At 46.8% G+C, this 20,520-nt stretch overlaps 1 protein-coding gene across 12 annotated transcripts in view; it reads right to left on the bottom strand.

Moving 5' to 3' along the window:
- The window catches only part of PEBP4 (phosphatidylethanolamine binding protein 4), a 255,576-nt gene that overhangs the window by 212,447 nt on the left and 22,609 nt on the right, over positions 1-20,520 (bottom strand). For all 12 annotated transcript variants that reach the window (XM_039521624.1, XM_039521627.1, XM_039521626.1 and 9 more), the window contains one exon: positions 18,208-18,340. In XM_039521624.1, the coding sequence (XP_039377558.1) occupies positions 18,208-18,340 (133 nt within the window). The remainder of the gene's footprint in view (positions 1-18,207; positions 18,341-20,520) is intronic.

Below are 20,520 nucleotides of genomic sequence, written 5' to 3'. Positions count from 1 at the left end.
TGGAGTCATTTCCAGGGCAACTCTCAGATGGATTTATAATGAACAGAGTAAGTCGCACCCGCAAGGGCTGTTTTAAGGACACCAATCAACGAGCTACAGTTATAACATCCACCTGCCCTGTCACAAAGGAACGGAGAAGCAAGTGGCAAGATCCACCTGGCTCTTCGTTGCTTAGGAGCACGTAGCACACTCACTGGTGGGGCTGGATCATGCCCTGCTCGGCTCACAAGCACATTGTATCGTGGTTTAGTCACATGGGCCAGGAGATACAGTGGAAGCCACTTGGCAGAACAGGATTATTTTCAGAGGGTGAGTGGCCTTATTGAAAATAAGTCTACCAGCCTTGTTTAAAAAAAGGACACCCAAAAAACCCAACCAGACTAACTGGGCTGGCCCTCCACATACTGTGTATTGCAGTTGCTTGGGCGCACACATACACACACTGCCCTTGTGCAGCATCTTGCATCCCAGGAACTCAGAGCTTTACGTGCTTGAATCCTCCACACCCTGTGGTTGCGAAGCATTATACTCCGATTATAGCTGGGTAAGTGTCTTGCCCAGGGTCACGCCGCAAGATGGCAACAGGGAAGATTACAACCCAGAAGCCCTGACTCAGCCGCTCCGCTCTCACCACTAAGCCAGTCCACCCGTCAGGCCACTTCAGGAGGGCTATTTAAAAACAAACCCACTGTCCTTTGAAGGACGGTTATCCTGCTTTGCCTGCAGCATGTACATTCACTTACAGCTGGTGAGCCGAGGCACCCGAGCTAGCGTTTTCTGACCACAGCATGCGCCAGCGTCAGAAGTTCCAGCTATCAGGGTTCCCAGCTGTAGTTCTTGGCACATCCCAGGAAGAACACAAGTCCTCTCACAAGGCTAATATGCCTTGCAGTCATTTGGCCTATTGCATGGTTATATGGCACTTCAGCATCACAAGAAGCACCTGTCCATTCTGCCGTGGAAAAATAAAGCCCTGATTTTAGAGAATGGAAACCACTATTAAAACAAAAAACATTTTCCTGGCCCACATTCCCCAACTAACTACCGGGGCAGGGACACAAGATACCAACCGAGAACAGCAGCTGGATAGAGCCTCAGTGCTCAGAGAGGGGGGCTCTAGCCAAGGCTCTCTACATTATGAGATACGAAGTTAATAAGCCCAAAGATACCCTTGGCCCGGTTGGTACTTGGGAGCCAGCCATCAATGGCCAGCAACCCAAGAGACTGAGTTTACCCCATTTGATACTGGAATTAAGTGCTGCCAATTTCCAGTAACTGAGCTGAGGTCCACCTTGCTGTTGCTATGTTGGCTATTGACTGCCAAATACATGCTAATCCTCCATGCATACATGGGGCCCCCAACATTCACCACAAACGTGCAGCACCATCCAGCTAATTACTGAAGTAACGAAGCAGTAGCAAGAACAAAGCCCTGTGCTACAGCAGAGTCCACCCTCCCAAAGCGAATAACATTACAGCCCAAAGAAACCTCTAAGGAAGTCGTCAAATGCAACGATGAAAACAGAAGTCTGGAAGAGTAGGTAAAAGGTAATGTCGTAAATTGCAGCTTAAAAACAATCGCTGTGGGTAAATTGCTTTTTAACAAGCAGACAAGCTCTATCAATAGCATCTACCGTATGTTTTTATAAAGTGCAGAAATATGTTTTTAAAAGGCCAGTAAATAAAGTTCCTATCGATTTGATCTCAAGTGTAATCTGTTTTTCTGTCTGCCACCAACACTGGTAATAAAGCAGAATCATGTAATACGGCATTTCAGCTAATGCGGCTATACATCACCGCAGGGACTGCACGCTCATGGGCGATCTATCATTTTCTATTGGGATTGCTTAGCTGCAGAATTTATAAACTTGCTCCAAATTGATGCAATGTCCAATTTTCTTTTCCAATTTATTTTTGGTTGAGCAAAGCAATATTGAGGCATCTGAGAGACAAGGAGGGAGCATTTCCCGTCTATCCAGATGTTCCCCCACTTAGCTCGAGGCTGCAGGCTCTGGAAAGCCCCTCATGGTGGAGTGTGAAGTTTGCGACTCCTCGGCAGGGGGACCTTTCAACAGGGCTGCCGTTCCCCGCTCTCAGACAGAGCCATTAATAGCAATGCCAATAGCGCTTCGCTCCACACAGCGCTGCACGAACACTGACTAATCTTTACGACATCCCAGGGGACTAGCCCATTTGAAGCCACCTCGCCCAATCCTGCCATCACAGACCCTTCCGTGCACGTATTAGTCCCTTGGCTGTTCACAGCTTGGGTCCATGCTGAATTCCACACCTACTTAGCCCTTTACACCAGTAGTGGGGCTAGACAGCAGATCCTTGTGCTTCTAAAGCACAGGCCCCTCATGTGGCCTAGCAGTAAGAGGAGGAGCCCAGGAGTCAACTCCCAGCTCTAATCCCAGATCTGGAAGGAGCGGTGGTATAGCTCTTGAAGTAGGAATTGGGACCCCTGGGTTCTATTCTTGACACCAACTGCTTGCTTGATCTTGGGTAAAGAGTCACTTTACCATTGTGGGCCTCTTCTTCCCCAGCAGTCTCAACTTAGACTACTCCTATCCTACCTCCAGGGGATGCAAGCAGTTTAATTCATTCCCCTACAAGAAGTGGTTTAAGATTCTTGTTTCAGATACAGACTGATTTTGGGAAATCCCCGATAGCGCTAGTTTGCAAACAAACTTTTATTGTACTGAGCATTCTGCTTGTAGACAAAGATACTCAATTTTATTTATTTAAAAGAAAGAATGATGGCAAATAGAAAACTATCTGCATGTTAACTTCCCCCAAAGTGATGTTTGGAGAAGCGAGGCATTTGGTAGCCAATATTTAGATTTTTTTTTTAAGTGGCCTAACACACAAATATAAACATTTGAATTTGAAAAACAAACCCTACCTAAACTAGGAAAGGAATCCAAAACTACACCAAGGGAAACTATATAACAATGCATAGGGCACTAGGCTGTCAGGACTCCTGGTTTCTGTTTCCAGCTTTGCAGCTGACCCAGTGTGTCACCTTGGGCAAGTTACTTCCCTGCTTGGTGCCTGTTTCCCATCCCACTCTTGGTGGTTTAGATTTCGAGTTCTTTGGAACAGGCCCCGTCTCTCACGATGCATCTGTGCAGCACATAGCATGACAGGGCCCTGATCTCAGCTGGGGATTCCTGGCTCTGTCACAATGAAGCAGAAGTAGCTGGAGTCACTCATTTCCCTACAGCCAAAACATCGTGCTGGCCCTGGAGAGCCAGCCCTGAAAGCCTCAGTGAAGAGCGAAATAACCAGCCAGCCAATCTAGTTTCCCATGCTCAGCCCAGCCAGCTTCTGTAGGGGAAAAGTAAAATCAGCCCTTGAAAATTCTGTTTCAATAAGAACTTTAGCAGCACAGGCAGAGGGGGGTTTAAAACCTCTGATTTTTGACCAGTCGGTGTCTGAGGCTTACATGCCTTTGCATGTCAGCTTTCCCGAGCAGGCTGCTCCTGCAGCCCCAGCTCAGCGCAACTGGCAGAAGCAGTTTGCAGCGGTGGTGCTTTTCATCTTTGGGAGTTGACAGTTCAAGGCTGTTCTGAACCTCACTGTAGTGAAACCTGCAAAGAGTCCTGTGGCACCTTATAGGCTAACAGACGTATTGGAGCATGAGCTTTTGTGGGTGAATACCCACTTTGTCGGATGCATGTTTTCACCCACGAAAGCTCATGCTCCAATACGTCTGTTAGCCTATAAGGTGCCACAGGACTCTTCGTTGCTTTTACAGATCCAGACTAACACAGCTACCCCTCTGATACTTGACACCATGTAGTGAAACCTGCATTCCATACAGGAAAATAGAGAAACGAATGGAGTTAACCCTAAAAGCCCCCCAAAAACAGAGCAGTGACATCCCTGCCTCAGTTTACAATAGTGTTCAGGGCCTTATTCCTTAGACTTACCAACTATCTTATGTTCTACTATGAGAAGACAAACAAGGATTCGTTAGACCACGTGTTCCTCCAGCCTTAGTGCACCCAGAGAGTGTTTGAATAAAGCTGCTCCCTACGACTTTGTTCACAAACCCCGGGACAAATTCAGTTCTTCTTACACATGCCAGCAACCCCCTAGGTGAGCAAGAGGAGCAGGATATGGTCTCTTAGCTAGATACATCTGAGGCCAGCCCTGAGAGGCAGGAAGCCTGACCCCATCGTACATGCAGAGGGAGGCCAAGAATTTCAAGAGTGGCCTCGCTGTTTGGAAGCCCCACTTGAGAAAGCTTGGGCCTGTCAGAAGTGCAGAGCATCCAGCTGAAGTCACTGGTGCCAGACACCTCCAAAAATTAGATTGTAGGTGCCTCAAGTTGGCCGCTCCCCATTTCAAAAGGAAAAATAAAAATCAAATCCCTGGACACTTTGATACTTTTGTCGAGTCACTTAGGACAAAAAATTTCCAGAGTCAGGATTAGGGGTTTCTGACTAAGCACTAGATCAAGCATTCTCCATACTGCTCCCTCCCCCTGCTCCCCAGCTGTACCACAGCTGCTCAGAAATAAATGAAGTGTGGCCTTTTTCCAGGAGCTTCTCCAAACCTTTACACCCTCAATAACTGCAAGATCTTGAAGCCCAAGATTTTGGGCTAAAAATACTGGTGGGGGGGCACGTGGGGGAGAGGAGGATAGTCTTTTCCATTGTTTCCTGGCACTCTTATTTCAGAAGCATTAACAGGTTTACCAGTCCTTGCCATGTAAATATCAGTAACAAAACCATCATGACAACAGTTAGCTTTTGTTTAAAGAGACATTATGCAGGAATATAAACAGAAAGAGCCACTGATTAAACGGGATGCTCGCTGTTACAGAGTAAGCCTCATTACAACACCTAGGACATGGCATTTCTAGTGATTTTAATAAAGTGAGTGAAATCTCTGATTACACATTTAACACAACAGGCATGTCTATCAAATGTTAATACCCAGAGAAGTTGGCGAGTTGGGGGGGGGGTCTGTTTTTTGGCAGGAGAATGTACTTTAAGTATTGAATAAATGGTAATAAAAATATCTAGGCATCTGTCCTCGGACTGCTTTGCTGTTTATATAAAAGGCGCGTTTCAGTTTTTCCTATAACAACCTCCTATATTTTTGTGAACCATTCTTCTTTTTCCTGGTGGGAGGCTACTGATAGCTGAGCAGCTACCAGAAGACGAGATTAATTCTTCTTTTCCTCTTTGTGAGGATTTCTGCTAACAAGCCCCCAAAGCATCACCAAAGGATCGTTTGGTAAATGAATAGCCAACAGCTTGCAATATTTGGTTATGGATCAGACTCCGATACTTTCCAATGACTGCTATCCTGGCTCTTCTAATCCCAATCAGAAACTATCATCCAAACTTCGTAGAGTTTGAAAGTTTCTGTTCACACCTGGTTGTAGAAGTGAGCAGAGGGGAATAGGAACCCTAGCCCATCTCTGGATTCTCAACTCTGATAATAATCAGCATCTGATGCTTCAGGGGGTAAAAAACCCTCATAATGGACAAATATACATTCAACTGCCCATGGGGTAAAGTGTCTTCCTAAAGCCAATTAGGTTAGGGGGAAGCTTGGGCTCTGAGGAATGTGGGTTCTTGTCCTAGCTACTGTAAACACAGAGGAGATTAGCGTTCAGAGATGTCTGATCACTCACCTGTCCATATGCCTGCCCCACATCTCTGCAGAATTGTGCGCAAGTGCATCAAACACTTTGAGGAGCTTTGCCACACCCCTGAGAGGTAGGAATCATCATTAGACCCATCTCACAGACACACTGTGGTGCAGAAGGCTGAAACGCATCCCTAGACAAGGCCTATACAACACTTAAGTCCCACTTCACCTGATACTGTTGGCCTTAAGTGGTAGCCTTCTGCTGGTCCAGGGACAAAATTCCCTCCCGCCCCCGCCCCAAAGGATGACTTGCCCAAAGTTTCACAACAACTGTGGCAGAGCCAGGAACTGAACTCCAGTATTAATTTGTATTGGGGTAGCAGCTAGGAGCTTCAATTGCTGACCAGGGCACCATCACACTAGGCGCTGTACAAACAGAACAAAAAAAGTCCCTGTCCCGGAGAGAGACCAGGTGGATAGAGACAGACTGACTGGAGAGCTGTTGCAACAATTGGTCTATAACGTTTGCCTGCTTAGGAATTTACCACAGAAAGTAGGTCATGTTATTTTCAATAAAGAACATTACAAACAGGTGCAAGAGAACCAGACTGACTAAATTAGTCCGAACAAAAGGTCACGTTGATACAATCCAAGGACTGTGGAAACTGTGCTTGTTAAAAAACAAGTGATCTGGAGCTGGAACTTAACCAATGAAAATTGGTGTGATGAATATTAGGCCTAACTGATGGACAAAATAATACGGGGTGGGAGGGCACGGTTGAACTATGCCACCCACTTTGCCTCCCTTTGGGGCTCTTAATGAGATTTTTTTTGAGGGGGGGAAGTTTTAAGGAACTTTGTTTTCACCTATGAGTGCTCAAAGTCACCACATTATCATGACATCTAGTCCTCAGCCCGCCAGCAGAGAGATTCAATCACCAGCGGCACAACAGCATGTGAGACTCTGCATTGTATTACCTTTCCTTGTGGTGTTCTTTTCTGCCCCACTGTTTCTTGCCTCCTATTCTGTCTCGCCTCTTGGCTTTTCATCAAATCCTGAAATCAATTAAACTGCATCCTCCCAAGCCTGCCTTGTCTAAGGAGAAAGAATCAAACCAGATGACAGCCCTGGCCAGATCGTAACTAACTAGGTTCCAAGCAGCAGGTGCTACGGTCAACTTGTCAGCCAAAGCATCCACTCCCAACTAACCAGCGGTCCAGTGTTCCAAAAAAACAAAAACAAAAAAACTGTACTTCACCCCTCTTTTCTATCCTCTCTCCTCCTCGTGTCTGTCTGCTTGCTGAGAACAGGATCAGTGAACACGCGTCACATGAGACCAGAGCAAAATTTACTTTTTCCTCCTCAGAGAAAGGTTGCTCTGAAAATAAGAGACACTGATATTTTGACTCCAAAAGAAGAGACTTTGATACGGTCTGCCTAAGTTTGCAGGGCACAATCACTCAGCTACAGTTTCAGTATAAATGTTTGTTTTAATTTCTCACATTTAATCAGTAAACTTTGCATTTGAATGAATGCTTTAGTGTGTTCGCCACATCACTGACAAAAAACAAGAGCTCTGTTTAAAAATAACTCCAAACGTACCTACTATTGTTTAATGTTGGACAGTGAAAGTTTATAAACACCTTTAACTCTTGGGGCCTTTGAGAGCAACAGCCAGACAGACAACAGAGCACAAGGAAACAGCATTGGTCAGCGTGAGAGGCAGTGTCTCAGCACACCAGTGGTCTACTCGGTTATGTTTCTTGTCGACATCTTGGCAAAGGAGCAGGTCTGAGGCCAACAAGGTGGCTTGGGGAGGTTTACAGGGAGCTTGTCCAAAGTGTGCGAGGCAGCAGGGGGAGAAAGCATGAAGATGCCTTCTCGAAAATGTAACAAGTGGGCAATGGATATCTCCCAAGTTCCAGTCCAGAGCCTCAACATTAGTACCATCCCTCTTCCCTGCTAAGCTCTTAGTCTCAAAACAATCACAGTGCAGGAATTTCCACCCATTTAAATCTGTGTGGGATGGATAAGCAGCCGCCTTTTCTCAAAAGTCCGTTTTTCCATCCCATCTGACTTAACACCGGCTGGTGACAGTGACATTCTGGATGTAGTCAGTTGCCACAATCTCTCCTGGCTTGGAGAAAGTTTTATTCTTCTCAAGATCAAATGCTAAAGAGACTTTCATAGCATCTCCCAGACAGATTCACGTGTGAATTAAAAGCTAGTTCCTCCACCAAAAGGAGTCATGTTTAATGCTGCTCTGGAGAGCACATCCCCCAACTGGAGAGTGAGAGACAGACAACCTACCCAATGGGGTAGCTAGCAGTTGGGTTAGCTTGTTGATGGCAAAGCCCTATTCTCAACAGGCTATGCCTGGTGCTAGCTTTGTAAAGATCATAGTGGAAGGCTATCAGAGCAGCTAGTGCATCCTCTGACAGAGGTGACAGCAGGGGCCCAAATCACGTGAGGTGCTGCACAGTCTTCCTGTTTAAAAGCTTCTGCTGCTTTCACTGAGCCCCGCCCCTCGTGTAGTTTGTCTTGGACTCCAAACCCAGGAGTCACCGATTCCCTAATGGGACAGTAACGGGACTGTCCTCCGGGCTAAGCCACTGGCGCACAGACAAGACTACCTAGTTTTTGACAAGCAAAGAGCCTGCGAAGTCTAAGCACCTCATCCCCGTTTCACTGCAGACTAATCCCCAAAATGGCCTGATTTGCCAAGAGGCAGGGCGCCAACCATGCCCAGTGAAATGAGCAAGAGCTGGGTGGGTGGTGGCGGAGCTCAGCATCTCCGAAAGTTAGGCCAAAACAGTCTCTGCTCCTCATTGTCTTTCTAGTTCTGATCTCTGGCCCGTCCCCATGTATCTAAGCACTGTGTAGGCACAGGGTGTACATACTGCAGTTCTACGGTCACTTGAGAGAGCTCAAATATTAAGAACTGCCGTGGGACTACTCAGGAAGTCATGTGCTAGTCACAGGGAGAATTGGGCCCTGAGCTTGGGGGTTGCTTGGACATTTTGTTATCCCCCCAAATCAACAGAGATTAAAGAGAAATAGCTAAAACCAAGGAGGAGGAGGAGTCAAATAGGGCCAAATCTTCCATGGGTGCAGATTGGTGCAGCACCATTTGCTTCAGTGGTTCCATAGTGATTTACAGCAGCTGAGAATCTGACCACATGGGTCAGTGAGAAGGCACACATTATGCAAGATGGGGTTGCTAATAGCTGGAGCCCACAGTGTCTAACAGCTGGCCAATAGCATCTGTGTTTGTTTATCTTAAAACATAATAATAATAAAATAAAAAAAATTCAAATACCTCTTGGCCAGACCACCTGTGAAACAAGTTTGGTTGGATCTCAGCCCAGTTTCTAATGGCAGAGGAGTCCACATCCCAATAATAATTAAAAAAAAAATAAAAAAAAAAATAAATCACTCCACTGAACCTGGCCTCCTTGTCGGCAGTCTCAGCTGAACAGTCACACGCATCTCTGGGCTGAGAATTTAGGCGCGAGCAGCTTCAGCCCCAAAAGCGTCACTTCCCCAGAAAATTCTGACAGGCCCAAACGCAAGACCCCAGCCTGAAAGTGCCTCCTGAGATAAAGCGTAGCATCCTCTTTGTGGGGCTGCAGCAATGCCTGAGCTGCACAGCTGGAGGCTTCAGAGGTTAGAAAGAGAATCACCCTTCGCTGCCATCTGCCAGCACCTGCATGTGTAGTCAGATTCATTTAAAGAGCTATACGATCGCAGTGAATGAGAACCCTTCACCCCTTTCATCTTCCTGCCCAGGATCATCAGGAACATGACACGCCTTAATAAGTTAGCCTTGCTGTCTCCATTATTATGGTCCACATTTTGCAGATGGGGTGCTGGAACAGAACCATTGAACCAAATTGTAAACCCTGTATATCATGGAAACCACTTTAAGCCAGTTCCAGCACCAATGGGTGAGCATGGGGTATTGGCGCATGGAAAGTGCAAGTGACTTGCCTGAAGTTGGCCAGTGAGTTTGCAGTGGAGCTAGGAACAGAATCCCAGAGTCCTGACACCCAGTCCCGTGCCTTAGCCGCACAGTCATTCTGCAATCAAAATGCAAAGCTCACTTTGGAGCACGTGCTACTCAAGTTTCCACTTGCTGGCTTCCACCCACTTCAGGAGGGGAGCTGATCCCACTCCACTAGCACAGGTGTAGCTCTCCCCACAGATACCACACCCTCTCCCCATTGCAGGTGGAGACTCAGCCTCCCCTGGAGATAGCACACCCCTTCCCAGGACAGGAGGAGAGAGGCACCATACCCCAGTGCAAGAGGTAACGTTTGTAGAGGAAGCAGGCTAGGGGAAAATGTGGGGAAAAAGCAAAGTTCCATCAACCTGGCCTTCCCCAGTGGGCACACTCTACAGACTAGGCCAGCAGACAACCACCACCACCGATCATAGCAGTGCCACCAACACTGCAAGATCAACTGCTCTATGTTCTCTGATGGGTCATCTTCAAAGATGGCTGCATGGAAATCACACAGGATACACAATGACTAGATTGAGACTGGATTTCAATCCTTGCCAGGAGATCAACTGGCTTCCGTGCTAAAACTGCAGGGAAACTGAGATGTTGCATTGGATGGACCCCTGTGTGTCCTGAACACACACTGCAAAGCAGCGTCTGTGTGTTACTGTGCGCGGGGAGGAGGAGTATCTCAGAGTGTGCAAAGCCATGGATAACTCCAACATCCCTGGCTTTATGCGTCACCGGAAAGCACCCAGAGAGGGTGACTAGATAGTAAGTGTGAAACATTGGGACAAGGCCCCTAATATCAGGACATCTGGTCACCCTACACTCAGATACCAGGACGACAGAAAGGTAGTGTTAGCCAAAAGGGCTCGTTTCCCCCTGGAGCTTACCTAATTACACCAAGGAGGCACGGAGACAGGAAGACGAGTACCACACCCTTTATTGATCGGTCAGCTGAGCGGGTGTTCCTCTCGGCTAGTGCCAGAGAAAGAGACACACCTTTCGTAACAAACAACATTTGGTTGACCTATAGACCCTGTACATGTATCTATTAGGGGATAATTGGATATGCAGGATACATATATCATTTTGTGGGGGCTACAAGATACATCTGAGGATACATTTGTCATTCTGAAGGGGACACAAGATACATCCGTTGACCCTTTGTACTAGATACTTTGGATGCATACAGAGCCAACATATACTTGGGGAGCCAAATAAAACTGATAAGCAAAATAGCTGACATAGGTAAATACACGGCCTTCAGTCTAATGAGTTCTGTAAGCTTTCCAACACGGTTTGGGCAAGCATAGCATAACTTTGGTTCACTCAGGCCTAATGCAAAAAGGCTTCATTAGCACTATGATTTTCCAATAGTAGCTCTGCATCAATTCCTTCCCTTGACTTCAGGATTGTCTTTGCTTATAGCCTGTCCTCTAGTCAAAACACTTTACACTCATTTTATTGGAAAAGTGAAACTTCCCCACAATTTACACCTTGGTGTCTTCTTGTTCTCTCCCCCTCTTCCCACCCCCGCAAGCCCAGTCAGTCCCATGTGCCAGGTATTTTGAGTGGCTACTGACCCCATTTTCTCTGACATCCCATCAAAAGGTCCGATACCTTGTTCGTACAGAAACTTGGTACCACGTTCAGGCCAAACACTGGCTTTAAAAGGAGCAAATCAGGAAGAGACTGAAATTTGCCCTGTGAAGAAACATCTTATTTAGCAAGGATCACCACAGCAGGATTTCTGAACATACATGTAGAATTTGGCCTCCAACTTTCCACTGTAAGCAAGACACTTCCTGCAAAAAAAGATTTCATTTAACCAAAAAAGGGAAAAATCCTGATCAGAGCGAAGTGTAAAGCTTTCTTAAGAATTTAACAATCAAGTAGCAAAACACCTATCAGTATCATTATCCCCATTTTACAGATGAGGAAATGGAGGTAGAAAGGTGAAGCAACTTGCCAAGTTCACACTGTGAGTCAGTGACAGATGGGAAGAACCCCTGAATCCTGACCCTCAAAACCCAGTTCTAAGCATGAGAAACACTATCACCTGCTGGGATGTCCATCAGAGGGCACACCTATGGGAATCCACAGAAGGAAGCATCTCCTGTTCCACCTGAACACCATGAGTAACCACACCACACTGCAAATCTGGAGCCTAGCTTAAATCAGCTATACCCAGTGGCTGGGGTCAGCCCTGATCAAACACTAGTTACCAATTCCAGACAGAGAATCTCACCTGCAGGCAATTCCTTTTGTTGGAAACGGACATTACAAGAGCTCCTCCAAACTTCAAAAGCATCCCAAGGCATTCAAGGGTTAAGAATATATACAAAAGCACGGCCCTTTAGAGTCAGCTCTGCATTTCAGATCTCACTGCGCATTGCCCCTTGCTGAAAAATAAAATACTATAACGTGCTGCAAAACCCAGCACATTGTGTGCTTTTCTGTCTCTCTGAAAGACTTATTTGGAAACCTACCAAGCTGTTCAGGAGCAGGTTAGTCAGCCAGCCAGCCTGCCACACACACTTCTTTAGGGAGAAAAGCCTGCAGTATATAGCATTCATGCAGCACCCCTTGCTGGTTGATCCCAGCATGACACCAGTGGCTCCAAAAGCGTGTTGCAAAAGCAGTTTATATGAAGAGGGTCAAACTAGGAGGACAGAGAGTAACACTCAGTAAACAAGAGAAAGTTGGGGCATTTGTCCAAACAGTGAGAACTGTTGAACCATGGAGTTGTGTCTCAAAGAGAAGAGACTGAAGACTTGTCACTTGGGATGCTAGAAGCCAACAGGCTTGATGTCCAGATTAGGAGGAGCAATCTTCCACTGTGCTGGGTTAAATGGGGTTTCGTGGATTGTTTCTATTTTGTAATGCCACCAGTTCTAGCATTAAAGTGGGGCTTACCCTGAAGAAGAGGTGCTAGAAACACCAGCCTGGGCTCCCACGTTCATTGCATCTCAGGGACTCCAGACAAAATCTGCTTGAGTTTACTGGTACCTAGATTCTTCTCCCCACCCTCTAACTGCCCCAACCCTACCAACTCAGCCTGGGATTGGAAAGGCCCATGAGGAGCAAGCTCCTCATGGGCCATCACCAGATTCTGCAGGCCAGTTTCTGGCCTTGGTTACACCAGTGCACTCTCACTTGAACAAGGCCCTTTGTCTAGGCAGCGGGGCCTAGTGGCAAGAGCCCCGGACAAGCACTCTGAAGAGAAAGGTTCTATCCCCAGGTCTGCTACTAGCCTGCTGATTGACCTTGAGAAAGTCACTGCCCGTCTATGCCAGTAACAATACTCCCCTTTCTAAAGTGCATTGAGATCAATGGATGAAGAGCCATATGCAAGTGCTGCATATTAACACCTCACTGATGGCTGCTTGAGGGGTTCCCCCCTCTTTTCAGGAGAATTGTACTTCATGCAACTTGGGCAACATAGAGGGAGATTCCTTATTACCACCAAGTGGCCAGTGAAACTGTTTCTCAACCCAGGGGCTTATCAACTGTGCAGTAAACCCCACCCCAGAGTACCAGCTTAAAGTTTCTTCTGTGTCAATTGCATCTCAGCATTGCACCAGCTGCTGCTGTGTTTTCAGTGCTGAAAAGAGTGACTGGCACAGTAATCAACGGAAAACCAGGACATCTCCATGTTCTATCAGATATACAGAAAAAGTATTAAGAAGAGGAGTCAATGGACTGTGGATATTTGTTTGCTTGCATATCCTTTAGGACGGTCACTTTGCAATGTGAGCCTGTTAGCTGCAAAGCAAGGTCAGGGCTGCTCTATATTAGAATGGAAGACCTGTGTACCACTCTGGGGCAGCAATGGTGATTCTTCAGGTGGTGTTAGGAGCACCCTGCTGCCTTTCAGATGAGATGCAAGCGGGAGGTCCTGACCACGTGGTCATAAGAGAACCCAGAGCACTTGCTACTTGAGTAACCCGAGCATCCCTGGCCCCATTCCATCTCCATTCTCCCTGGAGTGCTTGCAAGGAGAATAAAAGGTCAATGGTGCCATCTAGCAGCCTTCTACAAATACAGCAAGCATTTCACATGGCTTGCAAATTGCTCATGCAACAGCATCCCCACGTGCTGTACCACACCCACCTCTCCAATGCAGAACGGAAGAAGGAGAATGCTGCACTTTAAACAGCACAAGTCAGATTCTGCACAGCCTAGTGTAGTCCTTTACACCCATAGAAAGTCAATGCAAAGTTTGGAAGCGCTGGTATCAGTCCCAAGGTTATTTACTGGTTTGCAACATTTCCTGCTGCAGCATGTAAACACCAGGCTAAGCGTGCTGGCTTACAGTGATGGTCGTGCTCTTGTGACATTCAGCTGTTTATTTCTCCTTTATGGCTGGATAGGAAGTGAAGCTCCTATCTAGCTGTCTCAGATCTCCTAGCTGTGTAACTAGCCGGCAGCCTGCATCTCACCCTTGTGTCCCCCCTCTGCTACTACTCATGCCTGGAACAGCCTCTCTTCATTCCAATACCCTCCTTAAGATGCCTTTTTTCTTGAAAGCCTTTCAGCGACAATGCCCAAGGAATAACGACAAAAGCCTTTGTCCAGTGAGCAGCATACAGTCGGTGTCTGCCTTAGGCTGCAAGCTCCTTGGCAGAGGGACGGTATCTTACTTTGAGTCTGACCAGCCCCGGGCCACGACGAGGATAATCAAATCCCACTGTTCCTGGACCACTCTGAATAGCCCACCAGGCTCCTGGCTGACTTTGCTTTGGCCCATTCATCAGGGCCCAGCTTTTAATTTCCCTGGCCAGAGAATGGAAATACCAAGAGGCTGAGCCAGTGAAGCTATTGCTGCTCATCTGTCCTAAAGAGCTCTGGCTAATTGAGGAGTCCAGTTTAAAGAGCCAATGGAAGAGAATCTGGAAGATATTCAGGGTACGTCTACATTGCGATAAAACGCCCACAGCACAGCCGCAGCGGGTCTGTGCCAGCTGACTTGGGCTTGTGGAGCTAGGGCTGGGGGGCAGTGTAGACATCTGGGCTTGGGCTGGAGCCCAGGCTCTGAGACCCTTCCCTCTTGGGGGTATCCGTACATTCCAAGCGGGCCCAGGTTTGAATTCACTCCAAAGACCACCCAAGATTCAGGTTCACCAGAAAGTTTCCCAGATCTGGGATTCAACCCATCAAGCTTTGTTCGGTGACACTCATCCAAGTTGGTTCAAAAGTAGAGATGGGGAAGCGAGGCACACAATTCAAACCTGGGCAAAGTGGAAGATTGGGCCCATTTGCCAACATTGGATCCAGGATCAGTTTTCAAACTCCCAAACATTAGAGAGATTCAGATCTTGGGTTCCGGTTCCTGCACGGGGTCAGGTTGGTTGAACCCAGCCCTCCTTGGAGTTTGTCATGAAGCCTTCAGGGTTTATTCCTGCACAGCTGCATTCAGCCACAGAACAAGTCTCACCCGAAGCAAAAGCTTGGCTTCTATCCATTGCCCAATAGGGGCCGCTACCGTGCTAGAAGTAGCTTATTCCCCAAGCAGGCTTGGTTAACCAGCTGGGTTACAAAACAAACAGGTGGGAAAGAACTAGAAGGGGAGAGGGGATTTACTGCTGGGTCATATTTAGTCACATGTTTCCCTCTTTGTGGTGTCAAGAACTGTAATGATGCAGAACGTTGCCGACAACCACAATATCTCACTGCCCAGTGCCACCCACAGGGGCTTCCTGTTTAGGGTGACCAGACAGCAAGTGTGAAAAATCGTGACGGGTGTGGGGTAAATAGGAGCCTATATAAGAAAAAGACCCAAAAATCGGGACTGTCCCTATAAAATCAGGGCATCTGGTCACCCTATTCCTGCTTCACACCCTCTCGCTTGCAAAGCATAGCAGCCCATGAATTCCTTTCCTAGACTAGGGTCTCCATCCCAGGAACTCACAGTGCAGTGAATAGGTTTCCTCTCCATTCTCCCTTCCCCTACCTATCCCATCCTGCCAGTGCCCGAGCCCAGAGCCATTCAGCATTTTTCCAAAGAGCCAGTGGTTTGGATAGATCTCTCTCCAGATGCCATAAGAGCCACTCCATGCATCTATGATAACATCAGGTGCTCCCTCACTGAGTTTCGGAGCACTCCCAGTCCTGGAGTGAGGGACCGAGCACGGACCCCAAACTGCAGTGCCCCTGCAAGGCAGCAGGATGTGCTGTTGCTAGATGCGCAGGCTGGTTCTTGATTGCCATGGGGACTGAAGTGGAGGAGGCGCTCAGGCAGATGTCAGAGGCCCTCTGCCAGCAGCAAAGAGCCAGACATTGACTAGGTTAAAGCAGATGTCAAGTAATTGATTATAGAAATGGGTCTCCAGAACAAACCTCACCCCTAAACCTTCCTCCCTCCTGTTCCCTTTCAGATACCACCAGCACCTCTCCCTCTTGTCTGGAGCACAGCCTGAGCCAAAACACACCTGTATGCTTCCTGCAGGGCTGGGCCTGCTGTTGCTGTTCCATCTCGCCCTGAAATCTGGCTTATGCTCTGTGCTGAGCATTCGCCTAGGTGGTTAGGGGACTGGGTCATCAGCAGCTCCGAGTCACTTCTTCCAAAACTCTTGCTACTGCAGTACAGCCACTCCATGTGTCCCTTGACAGGACACAGGAGCCTGGGGAAAGACCCCAATGCAGCTACACCAAGCTGTGTCATTTAGAAACAAGAGCTAGTCTTTGAATCTGATTGACACCTCCTACCGCCTGACCAATGCAGCACAGAGATGGGCAGGACAGGTCATCCTCTAATGCACATACAAATGGTAGGAGGTGCAATTGTTTCCAGACTACAATTTAAATGGCAAGTGTTATACGGCGTCCCTCAGCCAATAAAGCAACAAGACTGTGTGAAGTGGCCGGTTTGCACACGTTACAAAAAATCTGCAGTTACGCACTGCTACAACAACCCACAGTTCATTCTGGCTGCGCAGCCAGTGGTTTCATCAGACCAAACATTGCCTTTACAAGACAGTGGCACATAAACAGTGTCAGGGACACGGCCCAGTAATATAGCAAGTTCATTTCTACTTTAATTCAAACCAAACCTAAACCCATTCAAGAGAACTTAAAAAAATCTGCCAGACAATTGGTTTGCAACCAAAATCCTGCAGCTTTGAACTAGTGCAGGAGAGTCAGGCAGTGACACGGATTAGATACCAAAGTGGAGTTGAGCAGCCTAGGGTTGTTGGGGGTTTTTTGTTTTTGCAGAAGAGCTGTGTGTAAGCTTGTCTCTGTTGCCAACAGAAATTGGCCCAGTAAAAGATATCACCTCACCCCGCTGATCAGTCTTGTAATGAGCAGCTCCAGAAGTAAAAGGAAGTCGTTTAAGTGGTCAGATTTAATAGCCCAGGTGTCACTAGGAACACAGGCAAGAAAATCTCATTTAAAATCATGTTTGTAAAAAGCAGACCTGATATCTTAATAGAACTCACGGGGTTTAAGTGCAGACAGTGAGATTTTCCACAAGCACTCCCTGTTATATTTTCAGAAGAACCAAAAAGGCCTACTTTAAATGGCTTCAGCCATCAACGAAAGGATTGGGCAGAAAAAGCCAACTGAGCAGTTATCTTCAAAAATAAATACAAGAGAAATCTGAACCAAACTGCTAGGGAATTTGGAAACCAAGAAGCAGCAAGCCAAGCTGCACTCCCTGTTAAGCATCAGTGAATTAGCACCGTTACAAGAACGAACCTATTGTTACATTTGATCTGACATTTATGTCCAATAGCCATGGAATTGCACTTTTATGAAGATGCCAGGGCCAGCTCCACTGGGTGTATGCACACCTGTTGGCCCACCTCTGCTCCCAATGCAGCCAGTGGAGGCTTTTTCCACTGAAGACAATAGAAGCAGACAGACAGAGAGACCAATGAGGAATTTTTTGTGAAAGTCCCACCCAGAATCTGAATCTCCTATTTCACTCAATGCATCTCAGCTGGATTTTGATGCTTGACTGAAGCAAGAGCTGGTTTTCTTCCACAACACAAGTATCACCCGCAGAGCGCCCGAGTTTAAACGCTCTCTGGGCTCAACACCAACCACTTGGCTCCCTCCCTGGAGGAATGTTTTATGCAGAGCACAGATTACTAGCTACAGTCCCATCAGTTTGGGGGGGGGGGTGGTCAGTGAAAAACTTCAGTTTATAGAGGTATATGGCTGAGTATTTCACAAAGAAATTAGGATCCCCAGTGTACAGATAGCCCTTGTCCTTTAAGAAAACTTGACTATTGAATTCCTGTTCCCCGATTCCCAAAGGACACTGTCTCCTAATGATGCACTTCCTTGCGGTGTATTATTCAGACACTAGAGAGTCTGTGCACAGTGTGGAGTTCCAGGCAGGGGTATGGTCCTTGGAAAACAAGGCTGGAGCCTGAGCTGTGTGGAAGCCTGTCAGTGCCTATCTATAAGCGGTAGCTATTTTCTCTAATAAATGCCTCCCATTTAAGGCAAACTGTGATTCAAGATCACATGAGAAATTTGTCCACGTTTAATCCTCAATCCAAATACCTAGACAAAAGCCCACAGATTCTTCAGTATGGCCCAGTGCAACTATACATAAGGGACTTGATTTAGGCTTTACCTTGTCAGCCTGTGGATATGCAATCTTTGGGTTGTGCCAGTCCTTGCTGATCCGTTTCCGGTACTGATTGCACTTGGGGATGTATGTGCAGCCAACGTCTCCCAGCTCTGGGTAGAAAACCTCCAAGTCCCCTCTGAAAAGGAATAAGGGGCAGAAGGAGAGAAACACTGGGGTAAGACTGTGGTGTGGTGTAGGGCTGCTTTTGTGGGGAAATGAGGAATGAATCAGCTATTATTTTCTGAGGAGGTTGTGAAGGCTAGGACTATAACGGGGTTTAAAAGAGAACTAGATAAATTCATGGAGCTTAAGTTCATTAATGGCTATTATCCAGGATGGGTAAGGAACGGTGTCCCTAGTCTCTGTTTGTCAGAGGATGGAGATGGATGGCAGGAGAGAGAGAGAGAGAAAAATCACTTGATCATTGCCCGTTAGGTTCACTCCCTCTGGGAGTCTTGGCATTGGTCACGGTCGATAGACAGATACTGGGCTGGATGGACCTTTGGTCTGACCCAATATGGCCATTCTTATGAAGTCCTTAACCAGGGCCATGATACTAGAAGGAAAATGAACTCTCAGCCCCCTTGAACTTCCTTTAATGGTTCGTCTCTCAGAGCACAATGGAAGCATCCATCACATTAAGTCCTTTTCTGAGCTGGGATCTGAGATCTAAAACCCAGCTCTTGGCCATTTGTGATCTTCAAAGACCTTTTGGCACATTGTTAGCGCTTGGTGTACCTGCCCATCCTAACAGAAAAATTCCTGCCCACCTATAGTTAGGAGCAGATTATTGAACTGTCATAACATTTTGCTAGATTCTGTTGTGGCTTATTTTCCAAAGGTGCACAAAAGCAAGCGATGCGATCGGAGTCCCTCTGCTGGAACATGCTTCCCTTCCAATTGCCCTGTGATTAAGGTTTTAGTCTAGGACTTGGGAGACCTCAATTCAATTCACTGCTCTGCCACAAGTTTCCTGTGCAACCTTGAGCAAGTCACTTCGTCTCTCCATGCCCCGGTTCTTCTCCCCATCTGTAAAATGGTGCTAAAAATGCTTCCCTATCTGGCATAGGGCACTGTGATGCTCTGATAACAGGGGCTGTATAAATAACCAAGGCAGACTTCCGAATCATTTTTCCTTACCACGTCATGCAACACCACTGAGAAACTGCACATTGTCATAGACATAGAACAAATTGCACTGCAATCATAACTACAAGTCATGCCTTTATGCAGGCTCCAGATCAACAGAAAGAAGATGGCACGGCCTAGGGCTGCTCTAAAGTTTAGCTGGAGCTGACATGAACCTTGTAAGAGGAGCCGTTAAATCCTCCAGCCAAGGGGGAAGCTAAGTGAATGCACAATATATGCACAGGACAGGAACGATTGTGCGCATAGGGCAGGAGAGGTGGAGAGTTCAAAGCAAGAGGTTCTTGTTTGTGACATGTGGAAGGAAATCAGAGATGGGATAAAATATACTAATAAGTAGCAAGGTTAAGTCTACACTGACCTTAATAATTCGGGAGCTCAGTTTAAGTTGCTTATTTTAAAAAGAGCATTTCAGTTCACCTTGAAAAAATGGAGATGCTATTTTTATGCAAAAGTCCTTAGTGATATTGTTAAAAATAAAAGGAAAGACACATGCACCGTCCCTTCTTGTCTCCTACTGGCCTCCTAGCTGTGCTTCTGGGTCCAACACCCCATACAAATCCTCAATAGAGTTTGAGCCACAACCCTGAAGCACCAAAACCAAAGATCCTGTACAACCTGAGTGAAGGGGCACCATTGTTAGCCACCAACATCAGTGGCCTGTTGTTCTCCAGTGGAGCAGTTGTTAGGAGGCATAAGGTGTGTTACTTCCCCACAGCCTTGATGCCTTCTCTTCTGCTCGCAAGGCCTGTAAAAGCAGCTTTCCCCCCCCCACTTTCAAATCTCAGGTCAAGTATTCTCTTGATATGCTCGCTTTTGAGCTTTCAAGGTCTCTCTCCTGCGATGGCTATTGTGGTTTATTTGGGGGGGGGGGGTTGTTTTTGCTTTTTTTAAAAAACACCTTACCTCAAAACAATTTTGGGGTGGGGGGCAGAAAAGGCTTTTTAGAAAACAGTGTGGAAAACCCCACAAGAAAATCATGTTTGGGGTTTTTTTTAAGCCTGCTCTAGCTATTATTTATCTTCATCTTTGACTCAGTGAAACATTTTGCGGGACAGAGGCTATACAAAATAAAGTTACAGTCGACTGTATCGTACAGATCAGGGAATGATTAAAACGAGACCAGGTGAGGCTGCAAGGACCAACTTTGCATAAAATAATCCAAAGACT

The sequence above is a fragment of the Mauremys reevesii genome, linkage group 2 (genome assembly GCF_016161935.1).
Source record: "Mauremys reevesii isolate NIE-2019 linkage group 2, ASM1616193v1, whole genome shotgun sequence".
NCBI classification, from domain to species: Eukaryota; Metazoa; Chordata; order Testudines; family Geoemydidae; genus Mauremys; species Mauremys reevesii.
This window is presented reverse-complemented; position numbering and strand designations above follow the sequence as displayed.